The sequence below is a fragment of the Neoarius graeffei genome, chromosome 12 (genome assembly GCF_027579695.1).
Source record: "Neoarius graeffei isolate fNeoGra1 chromosome 12, fNeoGra1.pri, whole genome shotgun sequence".
NCBI lineage: Eukaryota > Metazoa > Chordata > Actinopteri > Siluriformes > Ariidae > Neoarius > Neoarius graeffei.
The window spans coordinates 74985111-75004350 of record NC_083580.1 but is presented as its reverse complement, the minus strand read 5'-3'; the positions used below and the strand labels follow the sequence as shown (position 1 = coordinate 75004350).

General features: G+C 41.0%; 1 protein-coding gene across 1 annotated transcript in view; it reads right to left on the bottom strand.

Moving 5' to 3' along the window:
• The window catches only part of slc13a5a (solute carrier family 13 member 5a), a 76618-nt gene that overhangs the window by 11918 nt on the left and 45460 nt on the right, over positions 1–19240 (bottom strand). Inside the window, exons 6-14 of the mRNA XM_060935230.1 lie at positions 12829–12957; positions 10461–10597; positions 9972–10141; positions 9703–9883; positions 8841–8963; positions 8026–8238; positions 3261–3335; positions 2328–2335; positions 1193–1314 (exon numbers count right to left, since the gene is read on the bottom strand). Of these exons, the coding sequence (XP_060791213.1) occupies positions 1193–1314; positions 2328–2335; positions 3261–3335; positions 8026–8238; positions 8841–8963; positions 9703–9883; positions 9972–10141; positions 10461–10597; positions 12829–12957 (1158 nt within the window). The remainder of the gene's footprint in view (positions 1–1192; positions 1315–2327; positions 2336–3260; positions 3336–8025; positions 8239–8840; positions 8964–9702; positions 9884–9971; positions 10142–10460; positions 10598–12828; positions 12958–19240) is intronic.

The window sequence follows — 19240 nt, the reverse complement described above, 5'->3', positions numbered from 1 at the left end:
CACTGCTACAGTATGTGTTCCATATGTAGAAGAACTATCGAGGAGACGACAGGGACAACCTCGAACTTCAATTGTCATTTGGCAAGACTCCACCCGCAGAAGGAAGTGACACGCTATGTTCATTGCTCTGTTGATAGTGGGCGGGGCTTGCTTGCTGAGCGATGAACTAGCTTGTGTTAACCCTCTCTCATGTTATTTGCCCTGTTGATAGTGGGCGGGGCTTACTGAGCAATGAACAAGCTTTTTATCTGTAGCCTATTAATTAAAACGGGGCAGTCGAGCAGTAATGTTAGTCCAACACAGTGGCAGAGACGCTTTTACATAAAGGCAGCAACAGCCACTGTCAAATGGTGCAGTTGGAATCTTGTTCTCAGACTCGACTCAGATCAATAGTGGACTCAACTCGAAATTTTCTTGAATGACTTGGACTTTAACACTGAGGACTTGAGACTGGACTTGGACTCGAGGTTTAGCGACTCGGCTACAACACTGGTAATCCCCCATAATGTTGGGGTTACACACAGTGCAGCAGGCATGTGGTGGCAATCCTAATCTCCAAAATAATACTTGTTAGGTTGTTGTGCTAATCCCATGTTTACAGTACATTTATCACAAACATATCAAAAACATTACAGATTATAACCATGCCCTCAGTTCATCTGGCCTTATAGAATTACTGCTAACATCAGATCACCGATAAACCCTGAACATACAGGGTTTTCAGCAGTTTGTGCTACAGTAGCTCTTCTGTGGGATTGGACCATATGGGCTAACCTTCGTGTCCAATGTGAATCAATGAGCCCTTGACACCCATGACCCTGTCGCTGGTTCACCGGTTGTCCTTTGGATCCTTGGATCACTTTTGTTCGGTACGAACCACTGCATACCGGGAACGCCCTACAAGATGTGCCATTTTGGAGATACTGAGACCCAGTCATTTAACCATCACAATTTGGCCCTTGTCAAAGTCACTCAGATCCTTATGCTTGCCCATTTTTCCTGTTTCCAATACATCAACTTCAAGAACTGACTGTTCTCTTTCTTGCTGCCTAATAAATCCCATCTCTTGACCGCTATATCTGTGTAAAACTTCAAATCAGGACATGCTGTAGCCTCCAGCACGTTTTACTCCCAGTAGCAAAATCTTTCTTTTCCAGTGTAATAGGATGTATTTTTTTTCTGTGCATTGTACCTCACTTCCTTTCGCCAGGGCAAAACCTCCTCCAAGCAGCAGTATTATGCTCCATGGCATCTTCTTCTGAACCACCTGCCAGGTCAGCAAAGCCGTTTGGGGTTCACTGTCCGACTGGGGTACTGCAATACAATGTGGACAGTTCATATTCCAGAGTAGAGGCTACAGGAGCTTGGGCCAGACTAAATCTTGAATGGAATATTTGAACACAGGTATATTTAACAGTTATTCCATGAAATCAAGTCGTACATGAGCTGATAGCTGATGAGGCGCATAGCACCGAGTTAGCTATAATCCATGTACGATGAGACTGAGTGAAATAACTGTTTTATTCTATCCACATTCACTGGATTTTGAGAAATGAAGCATTTTTATTTTTTGCAAATTCGATAAATAAAAACTTTATACAAAACGTCAACAAAATCATTTCCACTTTGAATGTAAACAAACCAGCGGAACGACAGTAGCAATTTGTGAAAAATGCTCTAATAATAATTCTTGAAAAAAAAAAAAAGATATACTTTCATTCCATATTTTGTTGCTTTTTTGTATTTTCTGGGGTTTCGTTTTCGAGTAGAGCTTATTTCGTCCTCGGTTGGTTCAGTAACACGGTCTGCCATTTTGTTTTTCTCTGCTCATGGTATATGAGCTGATAGCCTCCTAGTAGTAGAGTAGCCAGAGCACACGATTGCTCATATCCAGTGAACGTGAATAGAATAATGTTGCTTATACCTGTATTTTTATAGATTTCTGAGGTTCACTTATCAGTTAGAAAGCATAGAATCTTAAGTATTTGTACAACACTAACCATCAGAAGAAAAAAAAAATACAAGATGCCAAATAAAAAAAAAAGACTGCCAATTTTGCCATTTGAGATACCATGTATTGATTTTTTGGGGTTAAGAACCATTCAGTCAGACACTCATATGCATGCTGTCCATTTTCTCAGCAAGTGTGATATGTTGTAGTAGAAGTGGATTATTTTCACAAAACAGCACAGCCTGAGGTGAATTTCTACAGTGATTTGCCAAGGAATACAAATTTTCATTTATTAATGAATGTCATGCTGCTTTTTAGCCAGATGAGCTTATGCGATCACGCATCGTCCGTCCTTTGTCGTCTGTCCACAATTTACAAAAATTGCTACTCCTCGTACAGGATTGATGAGACTTCAATCAAACTCACATACAACATTCTCCAGGTGGGTGAGCATAAAATTTGTCAAGATGGTGGCGTCATCTGTCATATTTACGATTTTATGGGCATCTGAAGTTTTTGGGTGACTCGTCACATTAAATGCTACTCTTCATAAACTGCTGCGACGTTTTCACTGAAACTCACCCAGAAGACTCTAAAGACATATTCCAACAAGATTTGTTCACCAGGTGGCACCACCTACCACGGATGAGGCTACACGGGGTCACGTGCAATTTCACGAAAATCGCTACTCCTCCTATACGAGTGATCAGATTTTGATCAAACTCATAAGGAACGTTCCCCAGGTTGCGATGTATAAAAGTTGTCAAGATGGTGGCGCCACCTGTCATATTTAACATTTTATGGGTGTTTGAAATTTTTCCGTGACTCATCATTCACACCAAACGCTACTGTCCGTAAACTGCTAGGACGTTTTCACTGAAACTCACCCAGAAGACTCTAAAGACATATTCCAACAAGAATTGTTCACCAGGTGGCGCCACCTGCCATGGATGCGGCTACACAGGGGTCATATACAATTTCATAAAAATCGCTACTCCTCCTACAGGATTGATCAGATTTCAAAGTCACACACAACAACAGTGGCTGGTATGAGCTCCAGCCTCATTGAGGCTATTTTTAATCATTTACAGTTACAGTGAATGATCTGCAAGTTAGTTCCAGTTATTACCAGCATCCCTTCCAGCGTGTATCCCCTTACTGCATGCAGTTTTCTAAGGATAGGTATTATTTGGAAACATTTGACATATTGCATCATAAAAACTTGGAGAAACTGGATTTCTGAGAGCCGACATTGACTCCTGTAGCTTTCGGCTTACCTACATTGAAGCTCTGTGACCTCCAAGAGCACAGGAAGGGGGGTTTCGCAGGAAGCACAAAGAAAAGACAGGCTACAAACACTGCTACTGTGGCATCTGTCACGTACCTGTCCAGAAGAAGATTAGACGTGAGGTTGAACTACATGGTGCACATTGACCAATGAGCAAGCATAAACAACCCGTGGCAGTGAAAGTGAACATATGAGTAGATGTAGTATTTGAAGTAGACATGTTTTTCTGATGCTTTGTATAAAACAAACAGTCCGTTCAAAAATCAACCAAACGCATCACTTTGTAATTTTTGGTGAAATTGACAGAACAATGCTGCAGCACACTCAGAGTTTTTAACGTCGCAATATTTGACTACCCTCCCTATTCACCTGAAGCCTGATGTACTATCGCACCAAGAGAGTTTTTTTCTTTCCCCTAAAATCAAGTCTGCACTCAAGGGAACCTGTTCAAGTTTATTTATTTCTATAGCGCTTTTAACAATAGACATTGTTGCAAAGCAGCTTTACAGAATTTGAATGACTTTAAACATGAGCTAATTTTATCCCTAGTCTATCCCCAATGAGCAAGCCTGTGGCGACGGTGGCAAGGAAAAACTCCCTCAGATGACATGAGGAAGAAACCTCAAGAGGAACCAGACTCAAACAGGAACTCATCCTCATTTGGGCGACAACAGACAACGTGACTATAACATTAACAGTATTAACATGAAGTCAGTTTCGTTGATGCTATAACTCTTCATTGATGGAAACTTGAGTGCAAAACTGTTCATGACAACTGCAGTCCTAAAGTTAGCGAGTCAATTATAGTCCTCAGCCATAAAAGCAAGTGTTCAGAGCGTCCTCAAAGTGTGACTTTCAACTGTCCATATGGGGCCGTCCTCTACAGGAGTGATGTGATGAGACTCCAGCCAGACATAGGGCATCAGGATGGATCAGGCAGGTCCGAGGAGCAGAAGAGGTCAGCATCTCGATCTCAGGATCGGCATGTAACTTGGGGGGGCTATTTTGAGTTTGTTCCAGAAGGTCAGAAGAAAATGACTGAGCTTCTAAGACGACGACTAGAAGACGACGCACTGCACTGCTTTGATAAGTGGAAAACCAGAAAGCAGCAGGAATATCATTATTGAAAGGGAAAGGAATTGAAATGTTTTCTTCATTAACATTAAATTACAGAATTCATCTTATTTAATTATTTACACTTTATATTTTACATGCTGTACCAAGTATAATAATCATGTCATCACTTCACTACCGTTAAATTTCAACTATTGAAAAAAACATCTAGCTAACCAAATGAATTCTGCTGTCTTGAATATTAGTATAAATATGCAGGTGATTATAGAAAATCCCATGCTCTGATTGGTCAAGAAATTCAGACTATTTCTCGACAATCATCTCAAATGACTCGGCAAAATGTCGGCTAATCGCTTCATCAGCGTAAGTGAGGAAGAATTACAAATGATGAAAGAAAATGCTGTTCCTAAAAGCACTAAAGATGCTACGAAGTTCAGTCTAAAACTATTCAAATGGAAGGTGGAATTGTGATTTATTTTATCGATTTCAAAACAAAATATTTTATGTGACTCGCCGTAGATAAGTCTGTGAGCACCGTTATTACATTTGCATACCACTTTTGAAGTTTGAAATAAATTAAAAAAAATTTTTTTTTTAATTTTTTAAAATAATCACCTGTGTATTTATACTAAAACAATTATCTGCCTCAGTAAATGTCGGTGATTATTCTATCCACATTCACTGGATATGAGCAATCACGCGCTCTGATTGGCTACTCTACTACTAGGATATCAGCTCATATACCGCGAGTAGAGAAAAACAAAATGGCGGAGTGTGTTGCTGAACCAACAGAGGACGAAATAAAAACTCTACTCAAAAACAAAACCCCAAAAAAATAAAAAAAAGGCAACAAAATATGAAATGAAAGTATTTGATGGTAAGGAAATGATTTTGTCGGACATTTTGTATAAAGTTATTTATTTATTGAATTTGCAAAAAATAACAAAAATGCTACATTTCTCAAAATCCAGTGAATGCGGATAGAATAAAATGGTTATTCCTTCGTACATGGATTATAGCAGCTATCAGCTCATGTACAAATTGATTTTGTGGAATAACTTAAATATTCTCCATACGGGACACTTTTTCGATGGAATAAAAACGTGTTCTATTCCCTTCTAGCGGGTTTCATTCATTTGGTTAAATAGCATGCAACATTGTTAGCATATAGCTTATCCTACGTCACTCTGCCCAATGGAGAATGAGTGTTGAATATGGTTTACGATACTGCATGGTTATCAAGACAACACGATGTCACACATCGGAGATGTAAAACTTCCATGCTAGCGAGTGACTGGGACAATTTGTAAACAAACATGGCCACCAGGTTTGCTTTGTTAAATACAAAAGGTTTAGAGAGAATTTTGAAAGAGAAAGACGCATTGAACACCTGAAAGGAATGTGTATGGATAAGAAGACGAAGAAGCGGCACGGTGGTGTAGTGGTTAGCGCCGTCGCCTCACAGCAAGAAAGTCCGGGTTCGAGCCCCGTGGCCGGCGAGGACCTTTCTGTGTGGAGTTTGCATGTTGTCCGCGTGGGTTTCCTCCGGGTGCTCCGGTTTCCCCCACAGTCCAAAGACATGCAGGTTAGGTTAACTGGTGACTCTAAATTGACTGTAGGTGTGAATGGGAGTGTGAATGGTTGTCTGTGTCTATGTGTCAGCCCTGTGATGACCTGGTGACTTGTCCAGGGTGTACCCCGCCTTTCGCCCGTAGTCAGCTGGGATAGGCTCCAGCTTGCCTGTGACCCTGTAGAACAGGATAAAGCGGCTAGAGATAATGAGATGAGATAATAATAATATTGGCTGGGGTTTTTTGTGGTCTATCAGATATTCCATTCAGCTAGCATGATAATGAACTTGTCTTTGACTTGCATCTCGGTTATTATTCACTGATACTCACTTCGCCTTTGGTGAATAATTGTTAAATAATAATAAAACATTATAGATTTTGACCACTGATAAATACTCCAGTAATATTCTGGAGTTAAGATAAGCTGTAAACAACATGTGAGCCGAATAATTGATCGTTACACCACTGTGTACACAAGCACTATTTGCAGATTGTATCCTCTTGGAAACTCCATTCACAAATCTTCCATCATTTGACCTACGAGCTACACCACATCATCAGGTACAAGAACACACATTAGGTGCACTAGGCTAAAGAGCAACTCTTTTTCCCGTCATCTGTTTCACAAACTCAGCAGCATGTTTTTCAGAAGGACAGATTTCTTTTTTTCCTTGTCTGCTCAAAATGGTCTGTTCTGTTTTCTACTTTGGGTTGTATTTATTTAGTGAGTAATCAAGTTTCCTACTGTGTTTGGTGTTCTCTTGCTTGTCTTCAATTTCCACTGCAAAGTCAAAGTGCATCTGATGACATTCATTTTGGTGTCGTTTGCGTCACTGTTTGTTAACCTATGCGTTTAAACTTCTGTGAAAACATTTACTGATAAACCTTATGTCCTGACCATCAATGAAAGATAAGAATGGACTTTCCAGCCTTTTCCCGGGTGCCTTGTTACTTGCTGAACCTGCTGTCCAATGTCTATTTTTCTTTTTAACGTGAGGTTTGTTAACAGTGACAGTATGAGATGGACTGAAAAGCAACACCACACACACATTCTCCTGCCATTATTGAAAGCCATGCTGGTTATGTTTGTTATCTGTTAAATGGTCAGTTGTTCAACAGTCTATCATTCGTGTCTTTGTAGTATTATACAGTCCTGTGTAAAAGTCTTAGGCACATGGAAAGAAATGCTGTCGACCAAAAATGGCTTAAAAATGAAATGAAATGTTTCAACATTAAAAATAAATAAATAAATAAATAAAAATACTATAAAACAGTAAGCAGTAAGCCATAATAAATGAAACAGAGTCAATAATTGGTGTGAGACGACCCTTTGCTTAAAAAAAAAAAATAGTAGTCTCAGGTCCAGTGAGTGCAGTTTAATAAGGAAATGAGCTGTAGGTTTTACTGAGCATCTTACAGAACCAGACACAGTTCTTCTGGACACTTTGACTGTCAGACTCACTTCTTCATTTTACCCCGTCTAGTCCAGAAGGAACGATCTAAAGTGGGCCACCTTGCGCAATAAATGTTGCACGCTATATACACGATATACAAGCTATATATAGAAGCGATATCCACCCTAGAAATACCAACCTATTTGCCAGAAAGAATCCAAAACGGCGAGGAATTGACTGAGAAGGAGCAATTTTTGTTGAACTGCTGTTGAATTAAGGCTTAATTAGTCCATAACTTCATTAATAATTGTAATGAAGCGAACCTGAGTAGAGCTTCTATGCACCCCAGGTTCCCCTACCTTCATGCCAGAAAGAATCAAAATCGGTGAAGAATTGAGGGAGAAAAAGCGATTTGTGTGGAAACTGCTCGTTAGGGATTGATTAATTACGCCATATCTTCATTATTAATTGCAATTATGCAAATTTGGGTAGAAGCCATTATATGCACCCCAGGCAGACCGACCTTCCTGCCAAAAAGAATAAAAATCAGTGAAGAATTGAGAGAGAAGAAGCGATTTTCGTGAAATGTGGATGACGCTGGACAGACAACAGACAACACACGATGGCATAAACTCATCACCTGTTGGCTGGATGAGCTAATAAAAATAGGGTGCCTAAGACATTTGCACAGTACTGTGTGTATACTCAAAAACAGGATGTTGAAGTAAGTTCAGAATTGATCCATACTCTTTCTCAGCATTGAAAAGGTGTGTTGCCCAGCCATCCACAAAGCCCGGGTCACGTGTGAACCACAGAACCACTAGCAGACAGAAAAGGGTTAAAACGCTTATTTCCCCAAAGGACATGGGGCCGAGTCTCTGATGCTCCTCACGGATCACATTATATGCAGCAACCTCTTTCTCCGTCTTCTCTGAGCCACGGCTCCATGTTTTTCTGAGACTAGAGCAAGAGAAAGAGAGAGGTTTCATATCAACATGGTGCCATCATATCAATCAAATACACACTACTAAATATTTAACAGTTATTCTACAAAATCGAGTCGTATGTGAACTGATAGCCAGCGAGGCGCATAGCGCTAAGATTGAGTGGAATAACTGTTTTATTCTGTCCACATTCACTGGATTTTGAGAAACAGAGCATTTTTATTTTTGCAAATTTGATAAATAAAAACTTTATATAAAACGTCCGACAAAATCATTTCCACTTAGAATCTAAACAAACCGACGAAATGACAGGAGCACTTTGTGAAAAAAGCAATAATAATATTTCTTGAAAAAAAAAAAGATACATTCTTACCATCAAATACTTTTATTCCATTTTTTTGTGTGTTTTGGAGTTTTTATTTCATCCTAGGTTGGTTCAGCAACATGCTCCGCCATTTTGTTTTTCTCTACTCACGGTATATGAGCCGATATCCTAGTAGTAGAGTAGCTAATCAGAGTGCACGATTGCTCATATCCAGTGAATGTGGATAGAATAAACTGTATTTATAGCTAACCGGCACAAAATTTTATGATCATCAATAATATTATCTCACTTACTTGAAGCCCAGGAACACAAGCTGCAACCACAGCCAGGCTGCCAAGAGCATAATAATCATGTTCGGGAAGGCAAATCCAAACCACGAGGCAAAGTTGATAACATCTGGATTGTCTGGGAAGAGCCTGAGAAGAGAAACCGAGAGTTTAGACAGTGTTGCTATCGATCATTATTCTATCCACATTCACTGGATATGAGCAATCGCATGCTCTGATTGGCTACTCTACTACTAGGATATCAGCTCATATACCGTGAGTAGAGAAAAACAAAATGGCGGCGCGCATCAAGTCAGATATAATCACTTTATCAAGTATTTAAAAGAAACAGAAATAGTTAAAAGAATATAATGTTTTTTCCCCCCAATGTCTCCTGTTCTACACTCCAGTCCAGTTGGTGGTGGTAATGCACCTTTAAATTGGTTTGCCAACCTCCAAAAAAAGAAGAAAAGAAAATGGCAGTGTGTATTGCTGAACCAACTGAGGACGAAATCAAAACTCGACTTGAAAACAAAACCCCAGAAACAACAAAATATGAAAAAATATTTGATGTTAAGAACTTTTTTTTTTTAATTTTTCAAGAATTATCGCATTTTTTTATAAATTGCTACTGTCGTTTCACCAGTTTGTTTACATTCTAAGCGGAAATGATTTTGTTGGACGTTTTATATAAAAGTTTTTATTTATCGAATTTGCAAAAAATAAAAATTAAAATGCTCTGTTTCTCAAAATCCAGTGAATGTGGATAGAATAAAACAGTTATTCCACTCCATCTTGTCGTACATGAATTATAGCGGCTATCAGCTCATGTATGACTTGATTTTGTGGAATAAATGTTAAATATTAATCTTGTGTGTTTGGGACCTACTGGCTCATTTGTCCGGTGAGGACCAGATTGGGGCCGGTTCCTGTCAGTGTGGCGGTTCCACCAATGCTCGCAGAGTAACACACACACAGCATCATACCCTTACACATTTTCAGCATCTCCTTGGATTCCTGAGACTGTTCCTCTGCGTTCTCGGTAGAAACACTGAAGCCATTTATGGCCACTGCACACAAACAGAATGCACACGTATTACTGAAAGCTCATACACGAGTTCAGGAAAGGAGTGTCGTGATTTTTACACTCACCCTGACCATCAGTCTGTTTGTCGTCACGTTCTGAAGGAGCTCCAGCTTCTTCTCCTGCTGTCTTGTTGAGCTGCTTCAGCACTGCCTCCGCTATGGGCACCATCATGGCTGTCGTGGCAGTGTTACTGATCCACATGGAGAGGAACGCCGTCACGCCCATAAAACCTAACATCAGCCTGCACAGGATTGGAATAAAAATTACATTCATGCACCAGCATGATTAGTTACATTATCTCACTAGGCATCATAACGCATAATCAGGACTATGATGATAAACATATCAATGGCGCTAAAGATCGAAAAACACTAGTGTCCAAAAAAGAGTTGCCTAATTGCTGTTATCTTTATGATAAGTGATCACTCGGGATTTGAATCTAATCCTTACTCAATCATAACATATCACTGTGCACATAGTACAAAAACATTATGGTGTGCTTCAAAGCCAGAGATAAAGGAAATCTTATAACACACGTGGTGTGGAAAGTCGGGACTCACAGGGCGGGCCGGACTCCGATGAAGAGCAGAACTCGCAGTGCGATACGTTTGTGCAAATTCCAATGCTCAACAGCGACGGCGACCATCAGGCCTCCTAAAAACAGCATGTTTGTGTCCTTCAGGTACTGCATGCAAACCTAACACACACAAACAGAAATAAGTACCATACAGATGTGTACGTACATACAATTACATACATACATACATACAGTGGTGCTTGAAAGTTTGTGAACCCTTTAGAATTTTCTATATTTATGCATAAATGTGACCTAAAACAGCCTCTCTCAACCGGGTTGCTGCGGCACCCGGGGGTGCTGTCTGGCTTCGTTAGGGGTGCCGTCAAAAAATGATATATTCTAACATTAAAATAAATAAAATGAATTAAAATTCCAAAAAATGATAGTTACACTAATGCAGATAATCGCCGCCTCATGCATCATCAAAATTTGTCTCACGGCCCCCTTTCCCATGTCACAACGTCACTGCCAGGGTCAGCATATGGTCAACGTAACTGCATATATTTTGTATGGGGGTGCCTTGAGAATTTGCATTCTTCTGAAGGGTGCCGTGACTGAAAAAAGGTTGAGAAACGCTGACCTAAAACATCATCAGATTTTCACACAAGTCCTAAAAGTAGATAAAGAGAACCCAGTTAAACAAATGAGACAAAAATATTATACTTGGTCATTTATTTATTGTGGAAAATGATCCAATATTACATATCTGTGAGTGGCAAAAGTATGTGAACCTTTGCTTTCAGTATCTGGTGTGACCCCCTTGTGCAGCAATAACTGCAGTTAAACGTTTCCGGTGACTGTTGATCAGTCCTGCACACCGGCTTGGAGGAATTTTAGCCCATTCCTCCATACAGAACAGCTTCAACTCTGGGATGTTGGTGGGTTTCCTCACATGAACTGCTCGCTTCAGGTCCTTCCACAACATCTCGATTGGATTAAGGTCAGGACATTGACTTGGCCATTCCAAAACATTAACTTTATTCTTCTTTAACCATTCTTTGGTAGAACGACTTGTGTGCTTAGGATCATTGTCTTGCTACATGACCCACCTCCTCTTGAGATTCAGTTCATGGACAGATGTCCTGACATTTTCCTTTAGAATTCGCTGGTATAATTCAATGATGGCAAGTCAGCCTGGCCAAGATGCAGCAAAACAGGCCAAAACCATGATACTACCACCACCATGTTTCACAGATGGGATAAGGTTCTTATGCTGGAATGCAGTGTTTTCCTTTCTCCAAACATAACGCTTCTCATTGAAACCAAAAAGGTCTATTTTGGTCTCATCCATCCACAAAACCTTTTTCCAATAGCCTTCTGGCTTGTCCATGTGATCTTTAGCAAACTGCAGACGAGCAGCAAAGTTATTTTTGGAGAGCAGTGGCTTTCTCCTTCCAACCCTGCCATGCACACCATTGTTGTTCAGTGTTCTCCTGATGGTGAACTCATGAACATTAGCCAATGTGAGAGAGGCCTTCAGTTGCTTAGAAGTTACCCTGGGGTGCTTTGTGACCTCACTGACTATTACACGCCTTGCTCTTGGAGTGATCTTTGTTGGTTGACCACTCCTGGGGAGGATAACAAGGGTCTTGAATTTCCTCCATTTGTACACAATCTGTCTGACTGTGGATTGGTGGAGTCCAAACTCTTTGGAGATGGCTTTGTAACCTTTTCCAGCCTGATGAGCATCAACAACGCTTTTTCTGAGGTCCTCAGAAATCTCCTTTGTTCATGCCATCATACACTTCCACAAACATGTGTTGTGAAGATCAGACTTTGATAGATCCCTGTTCTTTAAATAAAACAGGGTGCCCACTCACACCTGATTGTCATCCCATTGATTGAAAACACCTGACTCTAATTTCACCTTCAAATTAGCTGCTCATCCTAGAGGTTCACATACTTTTGCCACTCACAGATATGTAATATTGGATCATTTTCCTCAATAAATAAATGACCAAGTATAATATTTTTGTCTCATTTGTTTAACTGGGTTCTCTTTATCTACTTTTAGGACTTGTGTAAAAATCTGATGATGTTTTAGGTCACATTTATGCAGAAATATAGAAAATTCTAAAGGGTTCACAAACTTTCAAGCACCACTGTACATACATACATACGGAGCCCTCTAAGGGTCATGGTGGGGATTTTTTTGAGCTACTTTTGTATTCCCTCACAACACTTTTGTGTTAATCCTAATCCTTACTGTGAGGTAACACACAGTTTTAAAAAAAATCCCCACCAGACCTTGAAGGGGCACTACGTTTGTATGATTTGGATAAGTGGGTTTTATGAAATTTTTTTTCATGGAAAATTAAAATGTGTGCATGTATAAATGTGGCAAAACATACACTTTTAGAGTCCATGATGCCAAACAGTGGGAAGAGGACAGCCGGTAAGAGAGCAGTAATGGCCAAAGGCAGCACCTCGGTACACCAGTACACTGCCATCAGTGCAATAACATAGGCACAGTCAGCTTTCTGCAGAGCCCAAACATTATAAACATTAACAGATACAAAAACACATTTTGAGCACCTACATGCACACAGCGGCTTGTAAGGTTACGTAACTGAAGTAACAGGAAGTCCATTTTATGTGCTTTTACACACACACACACAGTGGGAGCAAATTGCACCCACTTTCCTTTGCGTTCACACACTCACTCTGTATCGGTGGCAAACCAGAAGTTCAACAGGTAAACGCTAAAGTGCGCATGTGCAAATCAGTGATCAGAAGCTTGTCTTTAACTCGCTTTGCCGTCCTCTCACTGCTTGTTTCTGGGCCATGATTCAGTGGTAAATACAACTTTCACTCCCGGAAAACTGATTCACACCGAGTGATGTGTTGACAGTTCAGGGAACGAATCAACTCCTTAACTTGAGTTGGCTCTTTGAGATGAATTTTAAATTGAAACAGCAAACAATGATCTGAATCTCTGCACAACTGGATTCCGATAACTGGATAAGAACTTCTTCTTTAGTCCAGTTATCAGTGCGATTGGTTTGGGAACCGACTGACTCCATTGTTTAAAGCTAGACGGTCTTTCGATTTCATAGAAAATATGTTCATTTCTGTAATATCTCACAAGTTATTTAATTTGAGGAGATTCCCGAACAAATAATGTGCATGAAATCGCTCACTTCGCGCAGTTAAGCAGACAGAGGAAGTCCGTGTGTGTGCGCATGCGCAGGTTTACCTTTGAGCGTGCACTGACAGTTCCATCATTCTGTCGCTAAACGAACAGCTGATTACACAAAGGTGCTCGCTGACCGCCGATATTTATTAGTTTGATATTTCCTGCGTTTCCTTTCCTTCGTATATAACATAACGTCTTTTCTTCTTGCTTTCCGTTACTGTCGTCAGTCTTTCACGTTTCATTCGCACACTCCCGTCCTCCAGTTTTCTCTCCTGTTTCAAATTTGTATCCCACAATGCCTTGCACGAACGGGGAAAGCCCACCATGTCATGCATGACATAGCATCTTGAATTGGGTCACGGGGAAGCAGGAAAAAATAGTGGAGAATTTTGGGCCACGTGGCCTTAAATTCATTTTATGTTCTGTTTTAAAAAATTATAAAATTGGAAGTCTATGATTCCAATTCAGTAGCTTTCGTTCCACTAAACAAAAATAACTAGTAGGGCTGTAACGATACACCCAACTCACGATTCGATTCGTATCACGATTTTTGACCCACGATTCGATACACCCACGATTTTTTTTAAATATGTTTTTTTAAAGTAGTAAATTTGACTTATTAACATTTACTTACTTACATTAACTATTTAATAACAAATAATTCAGACCACTGCAGAGAATGAGTAATATGTATGCAAAAATGAACAAATGTATATCCAAAGATTGTTTTATTTCTCAAAATAATACTGTTGAGCCGGAAGCTCTGTTTTTTTCGGTTCTGAAAAAGTCATTTTTCCAAATCGTGTTAATCCGTTAAGATTTTTTTTTTTTTTGGGGGGGGGGGGGGGGTATTGGGGTGGCTCTCTCACTGTCTCACTCTCATAGGGCCAATGATTTTCTGTGATCGCAGAAAACAGATGGAAATTACGGAATTTTTATAGTGAAACATTGCTCGCGTGTCAAAGTGTAACTACTGCAGAAGGCTTCTGCGTAACTGCCGCTAACGCCCAAGCAGACATGCCTTCAGTGTTGCCAGATACTGCTGACGTTTTCCACCCCAAAATATGTTCAAAACCCGCCAAAAAGCACCTAAAACCGCCCAATCTGGCAACACTGCATGCCTTTCCGGTCAAGGCAGCTTTGTCGGTGATTGTGATTGGCTTGTGGCACACCTAGCCAGCCAATGAGCTGCTTGTTTACAGATTCGCTCCCCGCGTCGCAACCAGAATGGCGACCGCTTAAAAGAAACGAATGCTCTGGTGGCCAAGTACGCCATATGGTTGCTAGTGGCGAGTGTGGACGTTGCGTGACTCGCAGAAGATTGTCGCAGGTCGGCGAAAAAACGACTTACTAATAGATATAAAAAATAAAAGTAATTTAAGTAAGTTTAAAATGTAATTTAAATAAAAAGTAAAGTATTCATAAATTGAAGTTTGGAAGCACCTCTGTTTTTGGGCTGAGGAGTTTGAAAGGGTGTACCGCGATTCTGCCTTCTTGTATCTCGATACGGATCGTGGCTCTGCATATCGCGATTTCGATACGCATATTGTTACAGCCCTAATATCTAGGTGTTGGGGGAAATTCTTTTTATGACCTCAACTTGAAAAATAAGAAAGGCAGTCTACCTTTAAAGGCGGAGAAGTTCGACAAGGAAAAGCACTCAAGAAGAACTGACCACTGAATTTGCCATGAAGTGGTCTTGTCCGGATGATAAATGACCTGGATGAACACTACTTCACACACGTAAACCCTCCTACTTGCCACCAATTGTTGCAAGTAGTAAGTGGGAACAAGTTGTATCCGAAACAAGTTGCACGACCTCGTAAAGTGGAGCAAGCTGCACTCAGTGATGTCAAATTGGCCTAGAACAAATCACGTGTTGGACAGTTGTGCCAGGGCAACTTGTTCTGGAGCAAGTGCCCGTATAAAAGCAGCTTAGTGCTATAATATTATATAAACAGCCCTATTATTGGTAGTTAGAACTTAAGACTTTAAAAAAATACAATTTAACTTACAGCTTTGCATACTATTCTCATCTCATCTCATTATCTGTAGCCGCTTTATCCTTCTACAGGGTCGCAGGTAAGCTGGAGCCTATCCCAGCTGACTACGGGCGAAAGGCGGGGTACACCCTGGACAAGTCGCCAGGTCATCACAGGGCTGACACATAGACACAGACAACCATTCACACTCACACCTACGGTCAATTTAGAGTCACCAGTTAACCTAACCTGCATGTCTTTGGACTGTGGGGGAAACCGGAGCACCCGGAGGAAACCCACGCGGACACGGGGAGAACATGCAAACTCCGCACAGAAAGGCCCTCGCCGGCCCCGGGGCTCGAACCCAGGACCTTCTTGCTGTGAGGCGACAGCGCTAACCACTACACCACCGTGCCGCCCCTTGCATACTATTATTAAGATTAAATTACAAGCACATTTTATCCCTTTTGGTTTATCCCATATCCATGTGCTTTCAGTGGGAGCAAGTTGTACCCGGAACAAGTTATTTTCCTGCTTCATCATGACCCAATACAAGATACTACGTTACTGTCACCTGATTTTAAAGAGTTTTAAAAAAGGTAACAACATGACTCCTCCTACTACGACTAATACATCATCATCATCATCTTCATTCCTTTAGCAAATCCTTTGTTCTGGTTTGTTCAGGGTCACGGTGGTTCCGGAGCCTATCCTGGGAGTACTGGGCATGAGACAGGAGTACATCCTGAATAGGACGCCAGTGCATTCCAGGGCACCATGCACGCACGCACGCACGCGCACACACACACACACACACACACACAGATACTCATTCTTATAGCATTCCAATACTCATTCTCACTTAGGGACGATTTTGCATAGTTTTTTGCAGTTCTTGGGAGATTGGAAGAAACTGGAGAGCCCAGATTAAACCCACATGACACAACACACAGACATGTTTATATGCACACAAACATTCAACTCATCTCATTATCTCTAGCCGCTTTATCCTGTTCTACAGGGTCGCAGGCAAGCTGGAACCTATCCTAGCTGACTACGGGCGAAAGGCGGGGTACACCCTGGACAAGTCGCCAGGTCATCATAGGGCTGACGCATAGACACAGACAACCATTCACACTCACATTCACACCTATGGTCAATTTAGAGTCACCAGTTAACCTAACCTGCATGTCTTTGGACCGTGGGGGAAACTGGAGCACCTGGAGGAAACCCATGCGGACACGGGGAGAACATGCAAACTCCACACAGAAAGGCCCTCGCCGGCCACGGGGCTCGAACCCGGACCTTCTTGCTGTGAGGCGACAGGGCTAACCACTACACCACCGTGCATGCATGCATATATATCATCTGGGTGTCGATAACTGTGGACAAAGGTGTCGATAATTGTGGAACAGTGTCACGTGACCTGATACTCTAAGTAATCAGGAATCAACTCATTTTTTTCCAGTGGAAGTTTGAGTAATTATTCATGCACAGTTTATGTATTGAAAGTCTTTTCTACTTTTGCAATGACCAAAAGATCATTAAGGTGTCGATAATTGTTGCGGCGACCTGCCACAAGGAGTGCCTGAACGCAGGCTCACATGATTGACAGCTGCCTCCGCCACGTCAGCAGCATAGGTGAGCCAGTCTTTCTTTAAAGTTTATTTTATGTTTGTATGTTTAAAGGTTTTTCACCTTCAAGCTTCAAGCTTCTACTTCTGCTTCTACTTCTGCTTCTGATTCTACTTCTACCTTTTCTTCTGGAAAAACCCACTACTACCACAATTCTACTATAACGTCAGCTCCACTGAAAACCAATAAAATACAAGACGAGTGGAATCCTGTGTCCGAGTCCTTCCCTTTCAAGTGTGGGAAACCCTGATGCTCACATACTCTTGACAATAATTGTAGCCGCCGCTGTAAATACTGAAACCCTGATGAGGAGTCAGGAGATGGGAGTCAGGTGTACAGCTCCTGGTTCAGGCTACACAGTGGCACTATATTTAAAGAATGCAAATGCTTAATACAAATGTTGTACATGAAATTATCTTTCTGATAGTTTTCCAGAGGCTTGTTGCCATGAATGCCAACAGTGCACTAAAGAGAAAAAAAAAAAATGACGGACATGGCGTGGAATCCGCGCTTCTTTATGACAACAAAGGGGGTGCAGGGGCTTTGTGTGTGTGTGTCCCTTTAGAGAAACAGTGGAATGTTTCAGCAAGCTTGCCAAGGTGCACGAGACGTGAACTAATCATCAAACATTAATTAAACTATCTGAACAGTGTTGCCAGATACTGCTGACGTTTTCCAGCCCAAAATATGTTCAAAACCCACCAAAATGCACTTAAAACCGCCCAAAATGTAAAATGTACTTGATGCCTATCTTGTAAAGTAAAAATATGCAGCTAAAGACCAGTATACTATTTGTAAATCGAACAACAATGCAAACAACTTCTAAATGGCAACATGAAAAATCTGCAGAGTCCCAGAGTCAGTGCTGGAGGTGAAAAATCTGCTATACCCACCATATTAGCCATGTCTAGCGCATTAGCCTGCAGAAAACCAACAACCGCATCTACAATCCCATTTGCGTTGCAGTCCAAAAGCTCCACTAGTCCTAAGTAAGTGCTAACAAATTGTGTTTTTTGGAGCGATATTTTACACAAATGCACAGTAGTTTGTTTATAGTGATGTCAGTTGTTTCATCCAAGTCCAGAGATTAAGGTGAGTCACCAATGTCCTGCCTGAGCTCCTCTCTAAAATGTGGCGCAAGAATCGATTTGATAATGACTGTGTATTTTGTTTTGTGCATCTGGAATGCTCCAGTCTCATCCTGCAGTATGTCAGATAACTCATCCACAGCATTAATCGAAGTGTGGCAACCAATGTATGTTGCTATCCGTAGTTCATGACGTTTCTAGTCATCACGGATATCAGTCGTGTTAGCTCTCCTCACCGTAAAAGTTCTGACCGTTGGCTGGCACCTCATCTTGTGCTTTTTAGTTGCAGCCTGGTCTTTCAAGTCCTTGAGGTGAGCTCTTATCCAAACTTTGCAGTGTGCCTTCTCTCCGTCATTCGATGAAACTATCCATAACTTTAAATCTGGGTCGTTTTCCCACTCCTTTCTGTACTTCTTTTTGTATTTTGCACACTTTGACATCTTGACTAGGCGTTGTTCACTAACTGCACTCTGTGTCGTGCGATGCCCACGATCTCTGATTGGGTCACAGAAGTGTTTAATATGGATTGGATTGGATGTAGACTAGTGGACGTAGATAGTACATAGAATGTGCTGCATCAAAGTCCTTCCAAGGCTATACAAGTGTCTCTGGCTGCATTCTCACACAGAACGTTGGTGCGAAATATTCGTAAACATCTGATAAAAATCCGCCGAACTAACGTCAAACCTGCACAATTTTTGTCAACCAGCCCAAGCCATTTTTTTGCCCACAAAGTAGAATTCAAAACCGCCCAATCTGGCAACACTGTATCTGAACTTTTCCATCTGATTTTCATACATAGGGCCAAATTACTCAATTCTGATTGGTCAATCAAGGAAGGCTTTTTTTTTTCCTTAACACGGGGCCGTATTTCTGAAATGCTATTGGCTAATTCGTTGCTTGGTTACGGTTACAAAAATTA